The 21,228-nt window shown below is 42.9% G+C and overlaps 1 protein-coding gene across 8 annotated transcripts in view; it reads right to left on the reverse strand.

Annotated features, from left to right (window-relative positions):
• The window catches only part of LOC139537453 (clathrin heavy chain 1), a 51,725-nt gene that overhangs the window by 28,573 nt on the left and 1,924 nt on the right, over positions 1-21,228 (reverse strand). For all 8 annotated transcript variants that reach the window (XM_071338750.1, XM_071338751.1, XM_071338753.1 and 5 more), the window contains exons 2-3: positions 5,499-5,706; positions 505-773 (exon numbers count right to left, since the gene is read on the reverse strand). In XM_071338750.1, the coding sequence (XP_071194851.1) occupies positions 505-773; positions 5,499-5,706 (477 nt within the window). The remainder of the gene's footprint in view (positions 1-504; positions 774-5,498; positions 5,707-21,228) is intronic.

The following is a 21,228-nucleotide window of genomic DNA, read 5'->3' on the forward strand; positions in this document are numbered from 1 at the left end:
TATTGATATTAGCCCTCTGATTAGAGTGAAGAACAAGATGTGCCGTTGTGTTCTGGGCCTGCTGCAGTTTTTCTAGGTCCTTCTTAGCAGCACCTGACCACAGTGGAGGTGTCATAATACCTATAAAACCTAGCAGTCAAATAGGGAAATGGATCCAAACATTATTCCACCATAGGTGATTTTAGAAACACTTGAAATAAGGGCTGTGTTTTGTGTAGGCTTACCCTGGCGTGACGTTTTGATAACCATGTAAATCTCGCAGGCAAGATGACTTATCATTATATTTGGCTCTATTTATTCTCAGATCCAAAAATGCTAATTAGCATCAAAGTAGACATCATGCATGATCACAAATCCCTGCAAACCAGCTTGCTTTGTGGAGTCAAAAAATCTGAGCATCTCTATCACCGACAGACCTCTTCCCCACATTTACAAACATAATATAGTGTGAGTGCGCTTGCATGAATATGCATGAGTGTGTGTGTGTGTGTTTAAGACAGTGACCTGTGCGGAGATGCCAATGAGCAGCAGCCACTTCTGCTTGGCGTCAGTGCGGTAGTTGATGATTTGACAGCCCGCCAGGCTGGAGTGCCGGTCAAAGACTTTGATTGGCTGGGAGTCCCCCTCCATGCTCCAATGGTAGACGGCATTGTCAGTCACAAGTGCCACTGTGTTCAGGGAGATCCACTTCCAGAAGGTGACGTCATCAGTCATGGTGTGGGCCTTCATCTTGCTCTTCATCTCAATGTTAAAGATCTGAAGGGTTTTGGCGGCTGAGAGGGGCAGAGGGAGGAGAGAGAGGGGCATCGCATGGGAGAACAACCCGTTGTGGCTAATCTGAGAGCTAAATCAACACACACAGGTCAGAGTTAGAGAGCCACACACACACACCGGACTGAGGGAAAGGTAAAGTAAATACCAAATTCCACTTGAGTAACGAGAGTCAAGCTGGAAATGTTGGTAGTCATGGCTCAGAGAGCATCAGGCAAGGAGGTCACCATGACTTACTAAAACACCAGTCAGAGATTAAGCAAAGAAAAGCAACATTTTACAGATAACCACTCAAATTTGACATATCTACATCAAGGTCAAATATAAGAGGACTAATTAATACTTATGGACAGTATTAAAGGGAGAGGAAAGATACAGTATGTTGCAGTGTGTTTGGGGACTGGCAAATAAAACCACTTAAACTAATGGAGAAGAGGGGTTCTCAATAGTGATTAAGACTGCGCGTTGTTACATGTTATTTAATAGTGTTAATATATCAATGATGATAGGTTAGAAAAGGTTACTCACCTGTGTTTTGTTTGATTAGTTTTGGGTGAATAAACATTAAATAGGTAAGCTAAAGCCTTAAGAAGCATTAATGTATTTCCTGTTCATTTACCATATCGAAAGCTAATTGTAAATCACAAAAAGCAATTCACTTCCAAAAGCTGCAGAATTATTTTTGCTGTGTTATCAGTGACAGCTGCTGATTCATAATCACAGCATCAGACTAGTTTGCAGTGCACCAATAATAGCGTCAGCAGCCACATTTTAAATTCAACAAAGTGAATTTTGATTGGAACAGATTAAGCAATTTAAAGTGTGCATGGTGAGAATCTGCACACAGTGTGTATTCTTATGTTCCCATCCCCCAGGGTGACTAACCCATCACATGACAGACTTAGCAAAGTGGTTGAGAGGGAGGGGAGGCCCTATCTGAATGCATATTAGGGAATAGGAAGAGAAGGTAATGCTACTATGCTAGTGACCACGGCCCTGCGTTTCCCACTAGTTCTGTCCAACAGTAGCTACAACACAGATGATTGGGAATGACAAAAGTCATGACTGCTAATCCAGTATAATCTCACGACTGCTTTTTGCTTCAAATGAGTGTATTATTTATTGCCACAGTCTATAGCCTATGCGTGTTTTACCATATTAGGCGCTACAAGTCACATTTCTCACCTCTCAACATTGAGCTCCAAAACTAAAATTGCATGTGACAGTCATACTATGTGGTTATTTTTGGTTAAATCCGCTCCTGAAATTAGTACATAGGCTTATTGGATTGTAGCCGACATATTATTGGTCTGAGTCCTCCTCCAAACAATATAGGATCCGACAAGCATCCCACCCTCACTGATATAAACTATAGATATCCTACAAATGGACTGGCTATGAGGTACAGTCTCTCTCAGTAATAATAGTTATCCACTCAGTATTCACATAAATGAATGGCTGCTGAAAGCGGTCAGGGAAAACGCAGGGTGACAAAGAGAAAGAGACAGGCAACTTAGGACAGGAGGACAGAGAGCACCACTGTCACAGGGATGTCTGTCAGTATGGAAACCAGATGTTTGTTCAAGCATTTTAGGCCTGTGTAAATTACATTAGGAGTGGGAGGGGCAATATTGGACCTACAGAGAGGAGGACGACCCTTATTGAATCCACAGGTCTAAAAAACCATCAGTCTTTTACTTGAACAACCAATGAACTGGTGGCTAACTCTTCAAACGGCTCTTTTCAACATCTCTATACTCCTGGCCTGAAATGTACACTTACTACCGCCACTACCATCTGATAGGATAGTCTTACTGGACACGTACAGTCGAACTAGATACATACAGTGCATTTGGAAAGTATTCAGAACCCTTGACTTGTTACACATTTTTTTAAGTTATAGCCTTATTCTAAAATGTTTTCCTCAATCTACACACACAATACCCCATAACGACAAAGAGAAAACAGGTTAAGAATTGTTTGCAAATGCATTAAAAATAAAAAAACATCTTATTTACAAAATTATTCAGACCGCTTTGCTATGGGACTCGAAATTGAGCTCAGGTGCATCCGGTTTCCATTGATCATTCTTGAGATGTTCCTACAACTTGATTCGAGTCCACCTGTGGTAAATTCAATAGATTGGACAAGATTTGGAAAGGCACACACCTGTCTATATAAGGTCCCACAGGTGACAGTGCATGTCAGAGCAGAAATCAAGCCATGAGGTCAAAGGAATTGTCTGTAAAGCTCAGAGACAGGATTGTGTCAAGGCACAGATCTGGGAAAGGCACCAAAAAATGTCTGCAGCATTGAAGGTCCCCAAGAACACAGTGGCCTCCATCAATCTTAAATGGAAGAAGTTTAGAACCACCAAGACTCTTCCTAGAACTGGCTGCCCGGCCAAACTAAGCAATCGGGGGAGAAGGGCCTTGGTCAAGGAGGTGACCAAGAACCAGATGGTCACTCTGGAAGAGCTCCAGAGTTCCTCTAGAGATGGGAGAACCTTCCAGAAGGACAAACATCTCTGCAACACTCCACCAATCAGGCCTTTATTGTAGGAGTGGCCAGACAAAAGCCACTCCTCAGTAAAAGGCATGACAGCCCGCTTGAAGTTTGCCAAAAGGCACCTAAAGACTCTCAGATCATGAAAAACAAGACTCTAGTCTAACTCTAGATTCTCTAACTCTTTTGCCTGAATGTCAAGCGTCATGTCATGTCTGGAGGAAACCTGGCACCATCCCTACGGTGAAGCATGGTGGTGGCAGCATCATGCTGTTGGGATGCTTTTCAGCGGCAGGTACTGGGAGACTAGTCAGGATCGAGGGAAAGATGAACTGAGCAAAGTACAGAGAGATCCTTGATGAAGTCCTGAGCGCTCTGGACCTCAGACTGGGGGCGACGGTTCACCTTCCAACAGGACAACAACCCTAAGCACACAGCCAAGACAACGCAGGAGTGGCTTCGGGACAAGTCTCAATGTCCTTGAGTGGCCCAGCCAGAGCCCGGACTGGAACCCAACATTTCTGGAAATAGCTGTGCAGCGACACTCACCATCCAACCTGACAGAGCTTAAAAGGATCTGCAGAGAAGAATGGGAGAAACTCCCCAAATACATGCATGCCAAGCTTGTAGCGCCATACCCAAGAAGACTGGAGGCTGTAATCACTGCCAAAGGTGCTTCAACAAAGTACTGAGTACTTTGTAAATGTGATATTTTTTAGATGAGGGGGGGGGGGGGGGGGACGATTGAGTCAATTTTAGAATAAGGCAGTAATATAACAAAATGTTGAATAAGTCAAAGGGTCTGAATACTTTCAGAATGCACTGTGTATCATCTAATCAATACTATATCAGCAGAGCAACCATCAGAGTATGAACACTGATTCAACATCAGCCAGGGCACGTTCACTGCCTACAACTCTGGATCTACCATGATAGTTGGCTAGCTATGAAGGAACTCTAAACGTTTTAATAAAAGATGAAACATAACATCCCGAGTAACCTAGATCACGTCTATTAACTGCTTTACCTCAAACTTATGTCGTCTCGTTTCAGGATTAAATAACCTAAGCTTAGAGCAATGATAAACTACACAGCTCTTATGACAACGATAGTGAAACCTGTAGGCACCCATGGGGTTGGGCAACATTACTCTTGAACACAGAGGAACTGGGGCAGGGAATCCGAATGGCACACAGCATAAATTTGTGTAAACAGAAATGTAGCTAAAATCATAATTTGACCCACAATATTTCCACCCCCAAAAACAAAATCACTGGTACATCTAGGAAAAGATATTGATGAAATGCCAACATTCAAGCTAGATGGTTGTGAAAGCTAAATCCTGTTTAGATGGCCTAGTAGTTAGACAATAGCTTAAACATACATGTACGAAATATAGCATATATATAAAATAAAATAAATGGATTTGTCCTGATTCCATATTAAAATCAGTGTATTTTGACAAATTGATGTTCAACTATATGCAGACAGGGTTTGGAAAATAGAGTACAATGGGACTGGCACAATGGGAATCAGTCTCAAGCTGGATGATAACATGGTGCTAACAGCTTGGTTTGCATGCGTCTAATATGAAAGAAGAGACTGGTGTGGGTGTTTTGTATTGACCCTAGATAGTGTAGACTTGATATACTGATTTAAAAACAGGATTTAAAACTTCCACAACTCAGGTGTACTGAAATTTTAACTCACCGTCTGCATACACATAAGAAAGCAGTAAAGAAACAAAAAAAGAACAAACAAAACAGAGAAACAAAAACAGACAAAGCAATTATGACTGCTGAACAAGACCGTAAAAAAAACACTTCTGTTGGCTCACAGGTCAGTAAACCGAATGTCTGGCAAGAGGCCGGCTGGGCCAATCAAAATGACTTTACAAAACAAAATATAAATAGCTGTATGTGGACTTAAACAGATGTTTACTTCACTGAATGGATGTTGGATGTTGACATAAATCGGCTGGCTACATTACACAAACGTGTAAAAACTGAATCATGAAGATATGCAGGCCCATTAAGGGTTAAATGCTGCTGTACTACATCCATAAAAACATCAACACAACCTTAAGCGGATGGAATGTAAGCCTACGTATGATAACTCTTGTACGTACAAATAACTCCCTGCAGAGGTTAACCTCAAAGGGATTTTATCCTGGTTTAATAAAGGCTAAACGAAATTCAGACTGTCAGTTCCAATTGGCGTACCTTTAAGTGCAATGACTTTGGAGGCGGGGTTCATGATGGCGCTGTCTGCAGAGATTGGTCTGCGGATGGGCGTGTTGGGGTCGGCCATGTCGATGATCACCACCTGTGCCTGCTCGCCCACCTTCTCCCGGATACAGATGAACTTATCAGACTCCATCGTCAGGGTGCTGAACCCAATGTTGGCTGGGTTAATGCCCAAGTTCTGGAGCTGAGAGAAGGGAGGTGGGAGAGAGGAGAAAAGTTAGGTGCTATTTAGCATTCAATAACCTGGGAAGTAACCAGCTGAAACAGAAACACTTTGAGGGGCTCTAAAACAAGCCAATAAATAGCAATAAGGTCAACCCTTAGTAGGCCTCTCTCTCAAACTGCTATTATAGGAAGATCAACATTGTTATTGGACTTCACCATCAACTGGTGCCAGACAGAATGACAGGTGGGAAGAGAACATGGGAAAAGGGCAAATTCAATTAAAAAATACAACACATGGTCATAACTTCTACATTTTGTAACTTAGTTAACCAAGAAGGTAATAAGGTTGACAAAACTGCAGGTTGTACAGCAGGCCTATCTGCACCATTAGATGGGATGAATGAAAGGCCATGGCTAAACTAGTGTTATGTCAGGGGTTTAACATCAGCTCAGGAGTGTGCTGCTGTGTGACTGACTGACTGGTGATGTCATTGAGCCTGACACTGAGCAGCACTCCAGAGAGATGGACCAGAGCAGAGCTGCATGGTCTCTTGGACTGGGGGGGCAGGACCCGGAGTAGGGAGGGGGGCTGGGAGGTTATCTTTGGCCAACGTAAAACATTGCAGAGTCTGTGTAATGATCATGCTGTTTAATCAACTTCTTCATATGCCACGCCTGTCAGGTGGTTGGATTATCTTGGTAAAGGAGAAATGCTCACTAACAGGGATGTAAACAAAGTTGTACACTTGAGAGAAAGAAGCTTTTTGTGTGTTTGGAAAATTTGTGGGATCTTTTATTTTAGCTCTTTTATTTTAGCTCATGAAACATGGGACCAACACTTACCAGGTTGTGTTTATTTTTGTTCAGTGTTGTAGCTCTTTTGAATCGTGGCCATCAAAACATTTTAACACACAATTGCATTTAGAATTGTCTCGTTTCACTCCAGTACCAGATTCGAGGTGCTCTCGTTTCACTCCAGTACCAGCTTCGAGGCGCTCTCGTTTCACTCCAGTACCAGCTTCGAGGTGCTCTCGTTTCACTCCAGTACCAGCTTCGAGGTGCTCTCGTTTCACTCCAGTACCAGCTTCGAGGTGCTCTCGTTTCACTCCAGTACCAGCTTCGAGGTGCTCTCGCAGTCTATTCCGCTCCTCAAACTAGGCTCTGCACACTGTGCGTGTGTAACAAATAAAATACACACGCGTCAATCTAATTCCACTAAGTTTAGCAAATTAACCATGACCTTTCAAATGTACTAACAATGACAAGGCATTGTGGTGATGCTAACACACCCCATTTCTGGGACTCTTTAAATATATGTTCCAGAAATTTCCTGCAGGGGAACAGACTATACCACCCTAAGAGCACCGGAATTCAGTAGTCTCCCTATCCTGTTCTGACCGGTTGTTGAACTCACATTGACAACACACACAGAGACTGTATAGTCAAACTGCATGAGGAGGAGGAACACAAGGGGTTAACCGGTGTTCAAATAAAGACCTGCGGGACGCTAGATTAACAGCACCACTCTACTGTCACCCAGTCTGTCTGCCAGGCCTGGCTGGCACAGTACCTATAGACCAGCCTCAAACTCATACTGACTCTCACACCCTGACACAGCAACAGCCTGCAGGGAAGTGCTGCATACTGTGCCCATGGACCCATTTATCACTGAGAAGGGTCATGGTAACATTTGGTGGCACTGCGTTTCTGAGGATAAGTCGGACAGGTTTTTCCTCACCTCGTTTTACTTTCTCACCATATTCGAGTTGTGTAATGTGAGGCTGTGAATGTGTTTACTGGACTAGGGCTGCCAGGCTGAACGTGTCTGTGATTATTAGAGTAATAGACTACAACCTGCAGGTATTTGTTTAGGCTGAGGCTCATTAATGATGCGGGCCAGGGAGCTCCTTCTCCCTCCACAGCTACTAGGGGCTGAGGGAGAATCCTCCATCTAGCTGCTCAGACTTGAAATGCAGCCAAAACTGAGTTTGCTTTCAGATCACATACCTGACACTGAGGGGAGTTGAATTTAAACTGAAGATAAAAAACAGGGACCGCCCTCAAGACAGACACACAGGGCTGAGATACCATACCAGCTGCAGGAGATGAGGTGGCAAGTGACAGGAATAGAGTCTGACAGAGGGGCAGGGGACAGGGTAGGGGGTGAAGAGTTTTAATTGCTGCCCCAAGCTTAAACACATCACTACTACAGAACTATTCTGTACGCAGCTGTTTGGCACAACCCCTCATGCCTCACCACATCTACTCAGACATTTCAACCAATATCAGATGGCATATTCCTTAGTTTCTTTAAATAAATCTGTATTACACAAAGGCAAAACATACAATTAGGGAATGTAAGCCAAGTATTTTATTCCTCCTCACAAAGCAAATCTTGGAGGACATGTCATTCCAGGCTCTTAATACTGGAATTCCCCTAGATAATGCCCTTGATTCTATAAAGTGGACATGAAGAAGCACAAACATAGAGACCTAATCTATTCAAATCAAAACCAGTAGCTGCTTTACAGGTTACTGGCCAAAATGCATAAGATTTGATAAAAAAACAAAAAATAAAATAAAACTTGTTGATTGAATTAATGTAGCCTACTCAAACAATGTAGCCTAGGCCAGTCAATTTGAAACAATTCAAACGTGCCCTCTTGCTGCACACAAGTCAAATGTTAATTAGTTGTTGACATATCCAGGTAACCCAGTTACCGGTTTTAACTGAATCAGGCCTGAGGGTGTAGTGAATAGAAAGCATATGGGTCAACTTCAGTGTCTCCTCTGTTAATACCCCACAGACGACTTGGCCCACTGCTAATCAGCTAACACAAACTACATTTCCAGGAAGGGCCTACATCTTTATCAATGGTGAGACACACCCTCCACAACCCCAACCGCCCGGCACCGCATTCTTTCACTCATGTGTAGCAGTCTGGGTGCCTTTCAAGGACAGAGTGGTTCTTCCTTTAAAAGTTGTGTCATACTGCAGAACGGCTTGCGGGGTGCCGCAGAATTCTGAAGTTATTTAACGGTCAGCCATTGTTGCCATTAATGCTAGTTTGACCACCAGGGGGCATCTTTGAGAAGCTAAGTTATTGAAATGACATGGAGCTGTAGGCCTAAGAGTCCTGCTTCTGTAGCTGTTTAACTTTCCTATTGGCAAAGCATACAAGTCATCCATGTCTTTAAATACAATCAATCATTTGTTATAAAACGAAATAACAAAAGGGAGCCTTAAACAATGAATAAACTGCAACATGTCAGCTAAAGCGATTTCATTCAGGAATGCATTTGACAGCTTAATATTGGCTTTACTAGGAGACTTTAAAACCTTTTTTTGTTAAAAGACTATGGGATTTATTTATGGTGTTTCTATTCCAAGAAAAAATTATGCATTTTACTCATTGACTTGGTACCCCCCTGTATATAGCCTCGTTATTGTCATTTTATTGTGTTACTTTTCATTATTTTTTTACTTTAGTTTATTTGGTAAATATTTTCTTAACTCTTTCTGGAACTGCACTGTCGGTTAAGGGCTTGTAAGTAAGCATTTCACAGTAAGATCTACACTTGTATCTAGCGCATGTGACGAATAAAGTTAGATTTGAAATGATTGATTTCGAAGAAGAAGAAAAAAAAATTAAATCATGTTTATTAGGCTACTGTGCAGTGTCTTTAAATACAATGGTCCTCCTACCCGATGTCCTTCTTGGCAAGAGTATTGTCCTGCTAGTCCATCATGGGTGGATGGATTCTTTTGTATTCCAATGTATTGAATGAATGTATTCATTACAGTGATTTGCCATTCTCAAAGTGGAAACATTGTTTGCAGAGTTCACAACCTGCTACACCTGTGAAAAACAAGTGTTTGAAAACATGTTATTTTCAAAGTGCCTCCACAAAGTGCCTCCAACTGTCCATCACTACTGTAAACCGACAACAGTATTATAAAAAATAAATACACAGTATCTGCAGTGGTGCAAATATATTATTGAATTAGATTTTTTTACTTTTAAAACGTATATGTTTATTATGCTACTGTGCAGTCTGACAAAAACCAACAGGACAATGTTTTCTGTAGCCTACATAGTAAAGTGCCTAATTTCTCACACAAGGGAGAGCAGGACATGACCAGACTTTCTGTGACCTCAAGTACTCATTAACTCGGTCTTTAACGCTTTTCAGGTTGCATCGGTCACGGACAGAAAGTTCTGTGAAACAGGATTAATGATGAACACTCAGAGGTTGACTGGTAAGACACATGGGCCGGACAACGCCGGGCGGCCATTTGTGTGTCGCCTCTCCCGGTCTCAGCCGGCTACGACAGCCGGCTACGACAAACCCGGGTCTGTAATGACGCCTCAAGCGTCTTAGACCGCTGCGCCACTCGGGAGGCCATCTCAGCAAGGTTTTACCCGTGGTCGTGGAGCTGGAAGCGCAACTAAAATTGAACTGAGCTGTACAGTAGCTGATTTTATTAACAAAAGCATTAAAGATGTTGATGAACAAATACTGTACAGTATATGCTTTATCCATTTTGCAGTTGAATGAGGAAATGTAAAACTTTAGAGTATTTAAGCATCGAATACATTGTAAGTTTGCCCTTTTTTGTCCATTAGGCTACACTTTACAAAAGGACTCAACTCTGACTGACCGCAGCATTTATCCGTAGTCTAAACTGGCACAAATTGGGGAATTTGTCAAACCTAGCCAAGCTATTAGACTATCCTTTTGTAAATTAATGGAGGTGTGAATGTTTCAGTCCATCTTCAATATAATCATTCATTCAGAAAGTTAAACCCATAGGTCTTAGGCCTGCAGTAATTTAAATTACCTGGTACATTTTCATTATGTTATAATAATCAATGCCTAATGGGAATGTTAAAAAGTCCAAAAGTTACAGGAGGAGTTAGACATTTGGCTGTCAGAAGTATTAAAAATCAACCAATGTCAGCCTTTAAATGCTTTATTATCCAAATGTTGAAAGTGCGTGTGGGCAACGGAGAGAAACAAAATGGTGCAGTTTGAAGCGGAGAGTCAGAGATGGGGGTGTGAGCAGGTGGGTCTGGGCAGGTGTGAAGTAGTTGTCGTTGGTATGTTTTGTATGGCCTAAAAATATCAAATAAGGAAAAATGACAAGCTTGCAACACATCTGATTATTCATTATGAACAGGATTTATTTGATTTATTTAATTTACATTCTTCATTGTAACCACAATGTCACAAATAATTGAACACACAACATAAGCAGATTAACTTGGTCAAAACATTTATAAAAGACTATCAAAGAATGTTGGTACTTATTTATTTTCATCCAAAGCCACAAATGAGTGAGTCACTCAGCTTTATGCTGACAAATCCTCGCTGGACTCTTTCATTCAGTTTGTTCTTCACATCAGCAAAGAAGGGCTCGGTGTTTCAGAAACTCACTTTCTATAGAGGGGCTATCACTCTTTCACACTGTGGTAAACAAAGACCGTTTGTTATTTACAATTATTTATTTTTGTTTTTAGAGGGAGAGAAACCAAAAGCCCACCGTGCCTATTTTTCCAAAATCGTCAGTCCATATGTCAAGTGTAATTCGGCATTGCATTTACCTAAGTTCTCCCTCAATTCCAGGAACACCGCCAGAATTTGTTGTTGTTGTTGCAGGACTCTAGTGCCAGAGAAGAGACTCTCGGACTGAAAACATTCACACCTCCATTAAATTTATGAAAAGATAGTCTATTTGCCTCCCGGGTGGCGCAGTGGTCTAGGGCACTGCATCGCAGCGCTAGCTGCGCCACCAGAGACTCTGGGTTCGCGCCTAGGCTCTGTCGCAGCCAGCCGCGACCGGGAGGTCCGTGGGGCGACACACAATTGGCCTAGCGTCGTCCGGGTTAGGGAGGGTTTGGCCGGTAGGGATATCCTTGTCTCATCGCGCACCAGCGACCCCTGTGGCGGGCCGGGCGCAGTGCGCGCTAACCAAGGGAGCCAGGTGCACGGTGTTTCCTCCGACACATTGGTGCGGCTGGCTTCCGGGTTGGAGGGGCGCTGTGTTAAGAAGCAGTGCGGCTTGGTTGGGTTGTGTTTCGGAGGACGCATGGCTTTCGACCTTCGTCTCTCCCAAGTCCGTACGGGAGTTGTAGCGATGAGACAAGATAGTAATTACTAACAATTGGATACCACGAAATTGGGGAGAAAAGGGGGTAAAATTAAAATAATTTAAATTTAAAAAAGATAGTCAATTTGTGCACCGTTTAGACTAGCGATAGATCAGCGTTCTAACTCCCTCTTGTGATAGTGTGGAGCAATGACAGAATGATGCAATTTACCACAATCTGTCACAAACCAGCTCTACATTTTTAAAAGGAAGAACCACTGCACACACAGAAATATAATAGCCTACAGACAGATGGCTTACTCTCAGACAATGCATTCTGAACAAAATTATTCATTGCACTTCTTGGACAAATTATCTTGATCAAATTAAGGAAACAGCTGACAGTTCTAAGTTGAAAGTTCTGTAAAAGTATTTTAAGAGCCCATTAAAAGGGCTATTGGAGTTAATAAGCAGGAACTCTCCTGTATCATTATTACAGAAGAGACAAAAAAATAGAAAGAGAGCTAGCTACCCATCTAATTGTATGGTCGCAATTCTATTACACAGATAGTTGCACATCAGTTCCTGTACACTCCAGTTTAGGGTGCCATTTAGTATAGCACTGATGATGTCACCGCAGCGTAACCATCACTCATTGGCTAGAGGGATGCCCTGACCTTGCTGCTATTGGTCGGTGGAAGGGAACTCTGTAGGCAGTGCGTAAGAAGTAACGATCCCCAACTGAATTGAACAGTAGACAATGGAGCTCTGCTGCAGAAGCAGCCCTACAGCCAAACACGATTCATCACTCAGGAAAGACACTCCGTTACATTTAGAGCTGCCTGGCCACTGTGGGTGATTCACACAGAAACACACAACAAAGGTAACCATCTCCCTAAAGATAAGCTTGGCCTTATCCAAGCCCAGAACAGAATACACACGACAACTACTTTTCAAGATATGCAAGGCCATTATTCAAGAGATTCCAGTTATAAAACCTGACTGATGACAGGACTATGATGATTTGTGTTTGAAACAAACCTGGTTGGAGGCTTGGTCATTTATGGTGACATTTGTGGTGATATTTGTAAAATTGAAGACACACTGATGCCTTGTCAGACATGCCCTGGAGAAGTTCACCAATGTTCTTCAAAATGAACAGTGCATATCACTCCACAAAAAATAAACTCATGGCTGACAAATCAAGGGGAATGTATGTATACTGGATATGCATTTGAACCTCTAGACATGATGCCTATGTCAAAGCATTTGAGGAAGTCGTATATCTGACCGATGTTACTCGGAGTGGACACTGGACAGAACTCCCTCTTGTCCTATAACAGTCATTCCACAATGGTCTAGACAGATTTACATGCTCTTCATCCTCCATGAGATCCCTCTATGCTGGCGTCTGGAGAAAAAGCTTTTCATTCAACATGAAAACAGCCATAAAACAGGAACGTGAAGTCCAGCAGGCATGCCCCCAGTGCGCTCTCCATCTCCTCTGCACAATGAATGTGTTACACTGACCGGACCCAAATAATTCAGCTCAGAGTCAGACAGATGTTGAACTAGAGCAAAATGATTTGTCTGTCCACACCAAATTTCCATGGCTAAGATTATGAGCACACGCTAAGCAGGCACTAACATAGCCGCCCCACATAGGCATGCATGACATCACTGAGAAGGAATGTGTGTGAAACCAAGTCAAATTAACACCATACACACCAACCTGGAGGAGGCTGGAAACTCACTAATTTAGTCATGAGGTTGTGTCCTGTGCTCTCACAGACCTGGTGTTGGGTTAACTACCCCTTGGCAATAGCTAGACTGGTGGGTTTGCGCACATGCCGGCTCAAGGCCTTTTATTCCAGATGCTATTGAAACACTGCATTAACTATGACATGTAAGCCGACAGCAGGGGAGCATGAGCAAGACTTGACAGAAGAGAGATGTAAGAAAGGAGTGAGAAAGGGTGAGATTGTTTGCGCCAAGGCTGCCGCAAAGCGTCGCGCTTATTTATCTGGCGGGTGTCCTCGTTTGAGTTCACTTTGCCACGGCAGCGCGATGAGAGAGAGAGGCGAGAGGGAACAGAGTGAGAAAGAGTGAGAGATTGGTGATACAAAAAGAGGGATGAAAGAGGTTTACAGAGTGAAGGATGGAGGGAGCATGATTGTCTCACCTCCTAAAAGGAGTAATGACACCAGCCAGGCGATTGACTCTGTGCTGCGGGAAGAAACAGACAGACACAAGGCCGCAGCGAGTCACTCCTCATCCGTCAGACCACTCATCATCCATTACCATCACCACTAGCTTTACAAACCATGTCTCTCTTATCATTGTCACAAATCACATGAAAACCCCTAACTAAATCTTAAAATGGCACTACAGTGGAGCATGCTCTGCATACTTCTGTTACGTAACACTGGGAAGCAGACAGGAAATTTACATGCAGCTCTATAATAGATTAGCAGCTCCTGGTCCCAGACGCACTGGAGTGGCTGGATCAAATGGATACACTACAGCCTCACTGGCAGATAGTGGTTCAGTAGTGGTGCACTGTGTGGAACGAATGAGATTCCAAGGAAAGATGCAACTGTACTCTCTCTCCCTGGCTATAATCAAAGCTTATGTTAACCCCTCTTGGGCACGTGAGACGGTAGCGTCTCACCTCTTCAACAGCCAGTGAAACTGCTGGGCACCAAATTCAAATACAGAAATACTCAGAAAAATTCAGAAAACAAAACATATTTTACATAGGTTTAAAGATTAACTTCTTGTGAATCCAACCACGGTGTCAGATTTTTAAAATGCTTTACGGCGAAAGCATACCTTACGATTATGAGAACATAGACAAATCATTACAAACAGTAGCCAGCCAGATAGAACAGTTACACAATTTAGAAATAGAGAAAATTAATCCCTTACCTTTGATGATCTTCATATGGTTGCACTCAGCAGACATTCATTTACTAAATTTTTTCCCCTTTTGTTCGATAAAGTCTCTTTATACCCAAAAACCTCAGTTTTGTTCGCGCGTTTTCTTCAGTAATCCTCAGGCTCAAACGCAGTCAAAACAGGAAGACAAAAAAATCTAAATTGTATTCGTAAAGTTCATAGAAACATGTCAAACGATGTTTATATTCAAACCTCAGGTTGTTTTTAGCCTAAATAATCGATAATATTTCAACCGGAAAATAACGTTGTCAATATAAAATGTAAACAAGAAACGCACTCGCAGTTGTGCGCATGAAAAAGCTCCGTGAAACTTTAGGGTCCACTCATTCAGACTGCTCTTACTTCCTCATTTTTCAGAATACAAGACTGAAACACTTTCTAAAGACTGTTGACATCTAGTGGAAGGCATAGAAACTGCAATTTGAGTCCTAAGTCAATGGATACTCTAATGGCATTAAATAGAAAACTACAAAACCACAAAAAAAACGACTTCCTGAATGGATTTCTCAGGTTTTCGCCTGCCAAATCAGTTCTGTTATACTCACAGACACTATTTTAACAGTTTTGGAAACTTGTGTGTTTTCTATCCAAATCTACCATGCATATCCAAATCTATATGCATTTCATATCTTCTGGGCCCGAGAAACAGGCAGTTTAATGTGGGCATGCATTTCATCCAAAATTTCGAATGCTGCCCCCTACCCTAGAGAAGTTAAGATGAATAGGCTAAAATGCAAATCAGACACTTCCCCCGAACCCCATGTGAAGCTCTCAACCTGAGCGAGCCGCAGACCCATGCATCCATCTGCTGATTTAACAAGAGGTTTGCTTTTCCTCTCTTCCTTCAAGGGAACAAGGGCACCTTGCTCAGCACAAAAGCCCCTGCGTCCTGCAGGGATTCAAGGAAGGGCAGGATGTGCTGAGGCTTGCAGGGGGTCCAGCTCCAAACTGCTCTATTACTCCACAACAGGAAGCAGGAGCCCATTGTCTCACAGATTGACCACGGGCCGGAGGACATGTGACCAGCATCAACCCAGGGGTAAGGAAGACGGGTGCTCTGGTCTGACAGATATAAGGGAAGAGGGGGGGAAAGGAGAGATAAAAAGAGGAATTCAGAGTGGAGTCCAGCAAGTTCTGCTGACTGAGGGTTGGTTTCCAGATAGTTTAGTGGCTTTTCCTTTTTGTGAAATGCTTTGCTGCTTTATTGTACGTTCAGGTGTCCTACACTGAGGAATGTCAAGTGTTCAGCAAATCCATATCCTCACAAGCATGTCACGAGATATCAGCTGCTTACCAGGTGAGAGTTCAAAGTTCCCCACACAAACCTTTTAAGGTGAGGTTTTAAAGAACGCAGGCATAAAAAGTTTCTTAACACCTATTACGCACTAAACTAAGTTTAGTGGTGGGGTGAAATGTAATGTCTTCCATTTAAATGCCATTCGACAAGTTATTGCTGTGGTAAAATGCATAAAGACTTTCAAGCAGTGAGCAGTCATGTAGGAGGAGAAATGTACAGTATGTGACCTTGAGTAGGGCATCTCATTTTCAGCTGAACTGGTTACATTGTTATAACTTGTTCAAGCTGCATAAATAGAGAGAATGAGATGCATGTTCTGTTCTGTGCTAGCAGCCCTAGTAGGATAATACTAGACGACTACATGTAGGGTCACATCAAGCAGATAGATGTTCTTACAGATGCTCCCAGGACCATCTGCCGTGTAATCAAAAACACTTTATCAAGAGACAACTAGCCATCTCTTGAATAAAGTGGGAAGGATTATAAAGATAGTGGCCTTATTAAAGTGAAACATTGCCGAGATATTTGAAAAGCACTTAGATATTTATTGACATATCCAGTTTTTCCTCTCAATATAAACAAACACTTGGCACAGGTAAGGAAACTTGACTCCTCACACCCTCTGTTACAGAATACTATTAGCAAGGGAAGCCTTTGTCAACACAGGGCCAGGCACAATGTCTTCACTCAGTGAATAGGAGTCCAACATGCATTATGTTCAAGACACTAGCTCCAACTCTCAGGAAAACCAAGTGTGTGTGTGGTGTGTAAAAAACAATGCCTGGAAAAAAAGTCAGAGCCCTTGTACCTCAGAGCGGAAAAGTCCAGTTCTATACAGCCAGCTGTATAAATGGTTGATTTATAAAAATGCAAGCTATGCAAGTGGCCCCGGATGAGTGAGGACAGAGGACACCGTCAGAGGGAGAGAAAATAAAGTGGATGGGAGGCTTCAACATATAGGCCCAGTGGTGCAGTTCACCATGAGGCTCCCTCAGCCTCTGGGGTCAGTCTGGGTGAACTTAAGTGTGCTTTAAAGCAGATCGTACTGCTGCTGCTTGCTGAACAAATAGCGTTTATCTGGTGTAGGCCGTCATTGTAAATAAGCATTTGTTCTTAACTGACTTGCCTAGTTAAATAAAAAATCAAATAAAAAGTAATGTACCTGACTGAGTTTGGCTGGCTCGGTCTCTGTGGCTGTATTGTATTAGAACAGCAGTACTAGGCTGGATAGGTGTGTGAGAAAACATCCATCGCCTGCCCACTGGAGCACCGTGATGTCACAGAAGCAGATACGACAGGCTGACCTTAAAGGAGTCAGTGACTGACTCAGATCATGTGACCATACTGCACCAATTGGCTCAAAGTGAGGCCCTGGTAGTTTCCTGGGAGCTAGTTAGCTCTCCTGTGTGTATGGAGCCTTATACCTACCGCCCCAGATACCTGACAGCACAGCAGAGATTTATGAAGACACTCCAGAGGGAGTGTGGACATAAACCTGAAAGGGAGGCTGACAAATGATCACAATAGAAAGGAAAGGGGGATACCTAGTCAGTTGTACAACTGAATACCTTCAACTGAAATGTGTCTTCCGCATTTAACCCAACCCCTCTGAATCAGAGAGCTGTGGGTGGCTGCCTTAAATCGACATCCACGTCTTCGGCGCCCGGAGAACAGTGGGTTAACTTCTTAATAGGGGGCGCCATTTTCACTTTGTGAAAAAAATTGTGCCGAAATTAAACGGCCTCGTACTCTGTTCTAGATCATACAATACGCATATTATTATTACTATTGGATAGAAAACACTCTGAAGTTTCTAAAACTGTTTGAATTATATCTGTGAGTAAAACAGAACTCATTTGGCAGCAAACTTCCAAACAGGAAGTGAAAATTCTGAAAATGGGACTGTGTCAGGGCCTGCCTATTCAACTGGCTTATATTTATGGATCTGTATGCACTTCATACGCCTTCCACTAGATGTCAACAGGCAGTAGAAGGTTGAATGGGGTGTCTAGCTTGATGTGAGGCCGAATGAGAGCTTTCGGAGTGACAGGTCCGCTCTTTTGTCAGTATTCAGCTGCGCACAAGGGAACCTAACCTGAAACCTGAAATGCATTACGTATACACGACGAAATGCTCCGGCTCTGATTTTATTGGATACATATGAGAAAAACATCATAAAGTAGGATTTTCAACCGAGTTTGACCAGTTTATTCGACGTTTATTGGGAATTTTGGAATTTTTCGTTCCAGGCGCCAAGAGTTGATGGGCATGTTCTCGCCACAATGCTAGCCAAAGTTGCTAATTCGACAGAAGAAATGGACATTCTAAAATCAAACAACGATTTATTCTGGAACTAGGACTCCTTTCACAACATTCTGATGGAAGATCATCAAAAGTAAGAGAATATTTATGATGTTATTTCGTATTTTTGTGGTATATGTTGGCTCCAACAAGGCGGAGAATATGTGAGCACTGTCTCACAATATTGCATGCTCTATGTTGTACTAAAGTTATTTTTTTTTAAATCTAACACAGCGGTCCTGCTGCTGGGTTGTTGCCCTCCTACGGCCTCCTCCACGTCTCCTGATGTACTGGCCTGTCTCCTGGTAGCGCCTCCATGCTCTGGACACTACGCTGACAGACACAGCAAACCTTCTTGCCACAGCTCGCATTGATGTGCCATCCTGGATGAGCTGCACTACCTGAGCCACTTGTGTGGGTTGTAGACTCCGTCTCATGCTACCACTAGAGTGAAAGCACCGCCAGCATTCAAAAGTGACCAAAACATCCGCCAGGAAGCATAGGAACTGAGAAGTGGTCTGTGGTCACCACCTGCAGAACCACTCCTTTATTGGGGGTGTCTTGCTAAATGCCTATAATTTCCACCTGTTGTCTATTCCATTTGCACAACAGCATGTGAAATTTATTGTCAATCAGTGTTGCTTCCTAAGTGGACAGTTTGATTTCACAGAAGTGTGATTGACATTGTGTTGTTTAAGTGTTCCCTTTATTTTTTTGAGCAGTGTATATCAGTCACATACAAATGACTGACGTGCCAATGACACAGAAATCAGAGGATACATAGGCTACTTCAGTTATAACCTCCCCACTTCTTATTACACTAAACTTGTGCGCTGCCGGCGCTGTTAGGCAACAGAAACTAGTAAATAAATGCAATGCATGGTGAGAGCACAATATCCTTCTCTGGCTTTGCACTGAAAATGCTTTCATTCCTCCCGGGTGGCGCAGTGGTCTAGAGCACTGCATCGCAGTGCTATGCTGCGCCACCAGAGTCTGGGTTCGCGCCCAGGCTCTGTCGCAGCCGGCCGCGACCGGGAGGTCCGTGGGGCGACGCACAATTGGCTTAGCGTCGTCCGGGTTAGGGAGGGTTTGGCCGGTAGGGATATCCTTGTCTCATCGCGCTCCAGCGACTCCTGTGGCGGGCCGGGCGCAGTGCGCGCTAACCGAGGGGGGCGGGTGCACGGTGTTTCCTCCGACACATTGGTGCGGCTGGCTTCCGGGTTGGAGGCGCGCTGTGTTAAGAAGCAGTGCGGCTTGGTTGGGTTGTGCTTCGGAGGACGCATGACTTTCGACCTTCGTCTCTCCCGAGCCCGTACGGGAGTTGTAGCGATGAGACAAGATAGTAATTACTAGCGATTGGATACCACGAAAATTGGGGAGAAAAGGGGATAAAAAAAAAATTACAAATAAAAAAAATGCTTTCATGTCTAGAATAACTTGACAGCCTTAAAACGGAAGAATGCACCAGAGGTCAATGTGAATTCTACACACACATAGTATTGGTAATTTCAGTCAAAATCTATAATTCATAGACAGAGTACTAGTATTAAGTCTCACTCAGGATGCAGGAGAAAGAGATGGTGAATGTGGTGCACAACACCCCTGCCTCACACACCCTACAGCTACAAACTACAGTGCCAGCTTAGCCCAATCTCAATTCACAGAATAGCCAGTACATTATCTAAACAGTCCCACCTTCCTCTATCTTCTGGAACACACACTCCTGCAATTAGAGACCCTTCAAGGGCATAAAACTCACCATAAACTGTACATTATAATTCCACAGACTAAAGGCCATTACAGGGGATGGTCAACCTCAGACGTGATGTATGAATAACTAAAAGCTATATTTAGATAAATTTGATTAGTCAACTTTATCTTCAGTACAGGTACATTAGTGATATGGAGTGCTATTAGGGCCGGGACGATACCAATATCTTGATAATTGTTAGTATCGTGGCAAAGAAAAACAAAACGGATTCCAATGTTGGAAACAAACATCATTATGTTGTCATCCAGTCACATTCATAGATTTTCCAAGCTGAAACACATCATATTTTACATACAGCAGGTTTTTAAAGGACCAAAGAGTTAGGCCTGCTTCGTGTTTTCATTTTAGCCATGGGAAAAAATATTGCGATACTGGCATCATCCTAAGGGCTATTGCTGTGAATGCACTGTGCAGCAGTAACGGCAGGAGTGGATACTAGGTCTAGTGTTTGGGACTACGCCTGCAGGGTTCATTTGTGTTATCACCATTCCCGTCTGCAGAAAAATAACAGAAGACAGTCCTCCAACAACATTGGCTCACAGTGACAGAAAGAGAGAGAAATATTTTTTTCATCCCTTCACCTCTCTAACATCTGTGGTTAGCCATAATCCTCTGGAGAATATCCTATCATTTTACACCACAGATTGAAATACTGAGAAATTACAGTTGCGATTCCCCTCAGACACTATACAATATCCATGAGAAAAGAAACTAGAATCAATGTAATAGCAAAAACAGCACTACTCCAGATGTCGAGGCAAAACGGCACAATTTAACAGCAAAAGTGACGTAGTCTGGCACACGCAGCGCTTTGTCTATAAGTATTGTAGTAAAGCTATCATTCTGACTGAAAAATAAACACTACATTTTTCCACCTCTCCTAACGGTTTTGTGTGCGAGACATGCTTTAAAACAAACCAACTTTGCATTGTGTGTAGCAACAAATAAACACAATGTAAAACAAAAGATTTTTCAGAAACCAAGATGTTGGCGGATCGCATGTCTCGTTCTGAAGCTGAGGCTCCACAAAAAGACCAGAGACTGATTTATTCATTAGCTAGCTCACTTAGAGAACTTTCAAGCCAGCAGTCTTGACACAATACATGCACTCCAAGGAGCATAA

Source organism: Salvelinus alpinus, chromosome 13, assembly GCF_045679555.1.
Source record: "Salvelinus alpinus chromosome 13, SLU_Salpinus.1, whole genome shotgun sequence".
NCBI classification, from domain to species: Eukaryota; Metazoa; Chordata; class Actinopteri; order Salmoniformes; family Salmonidae; genus Salvelinus; species Salvelinus alpinus.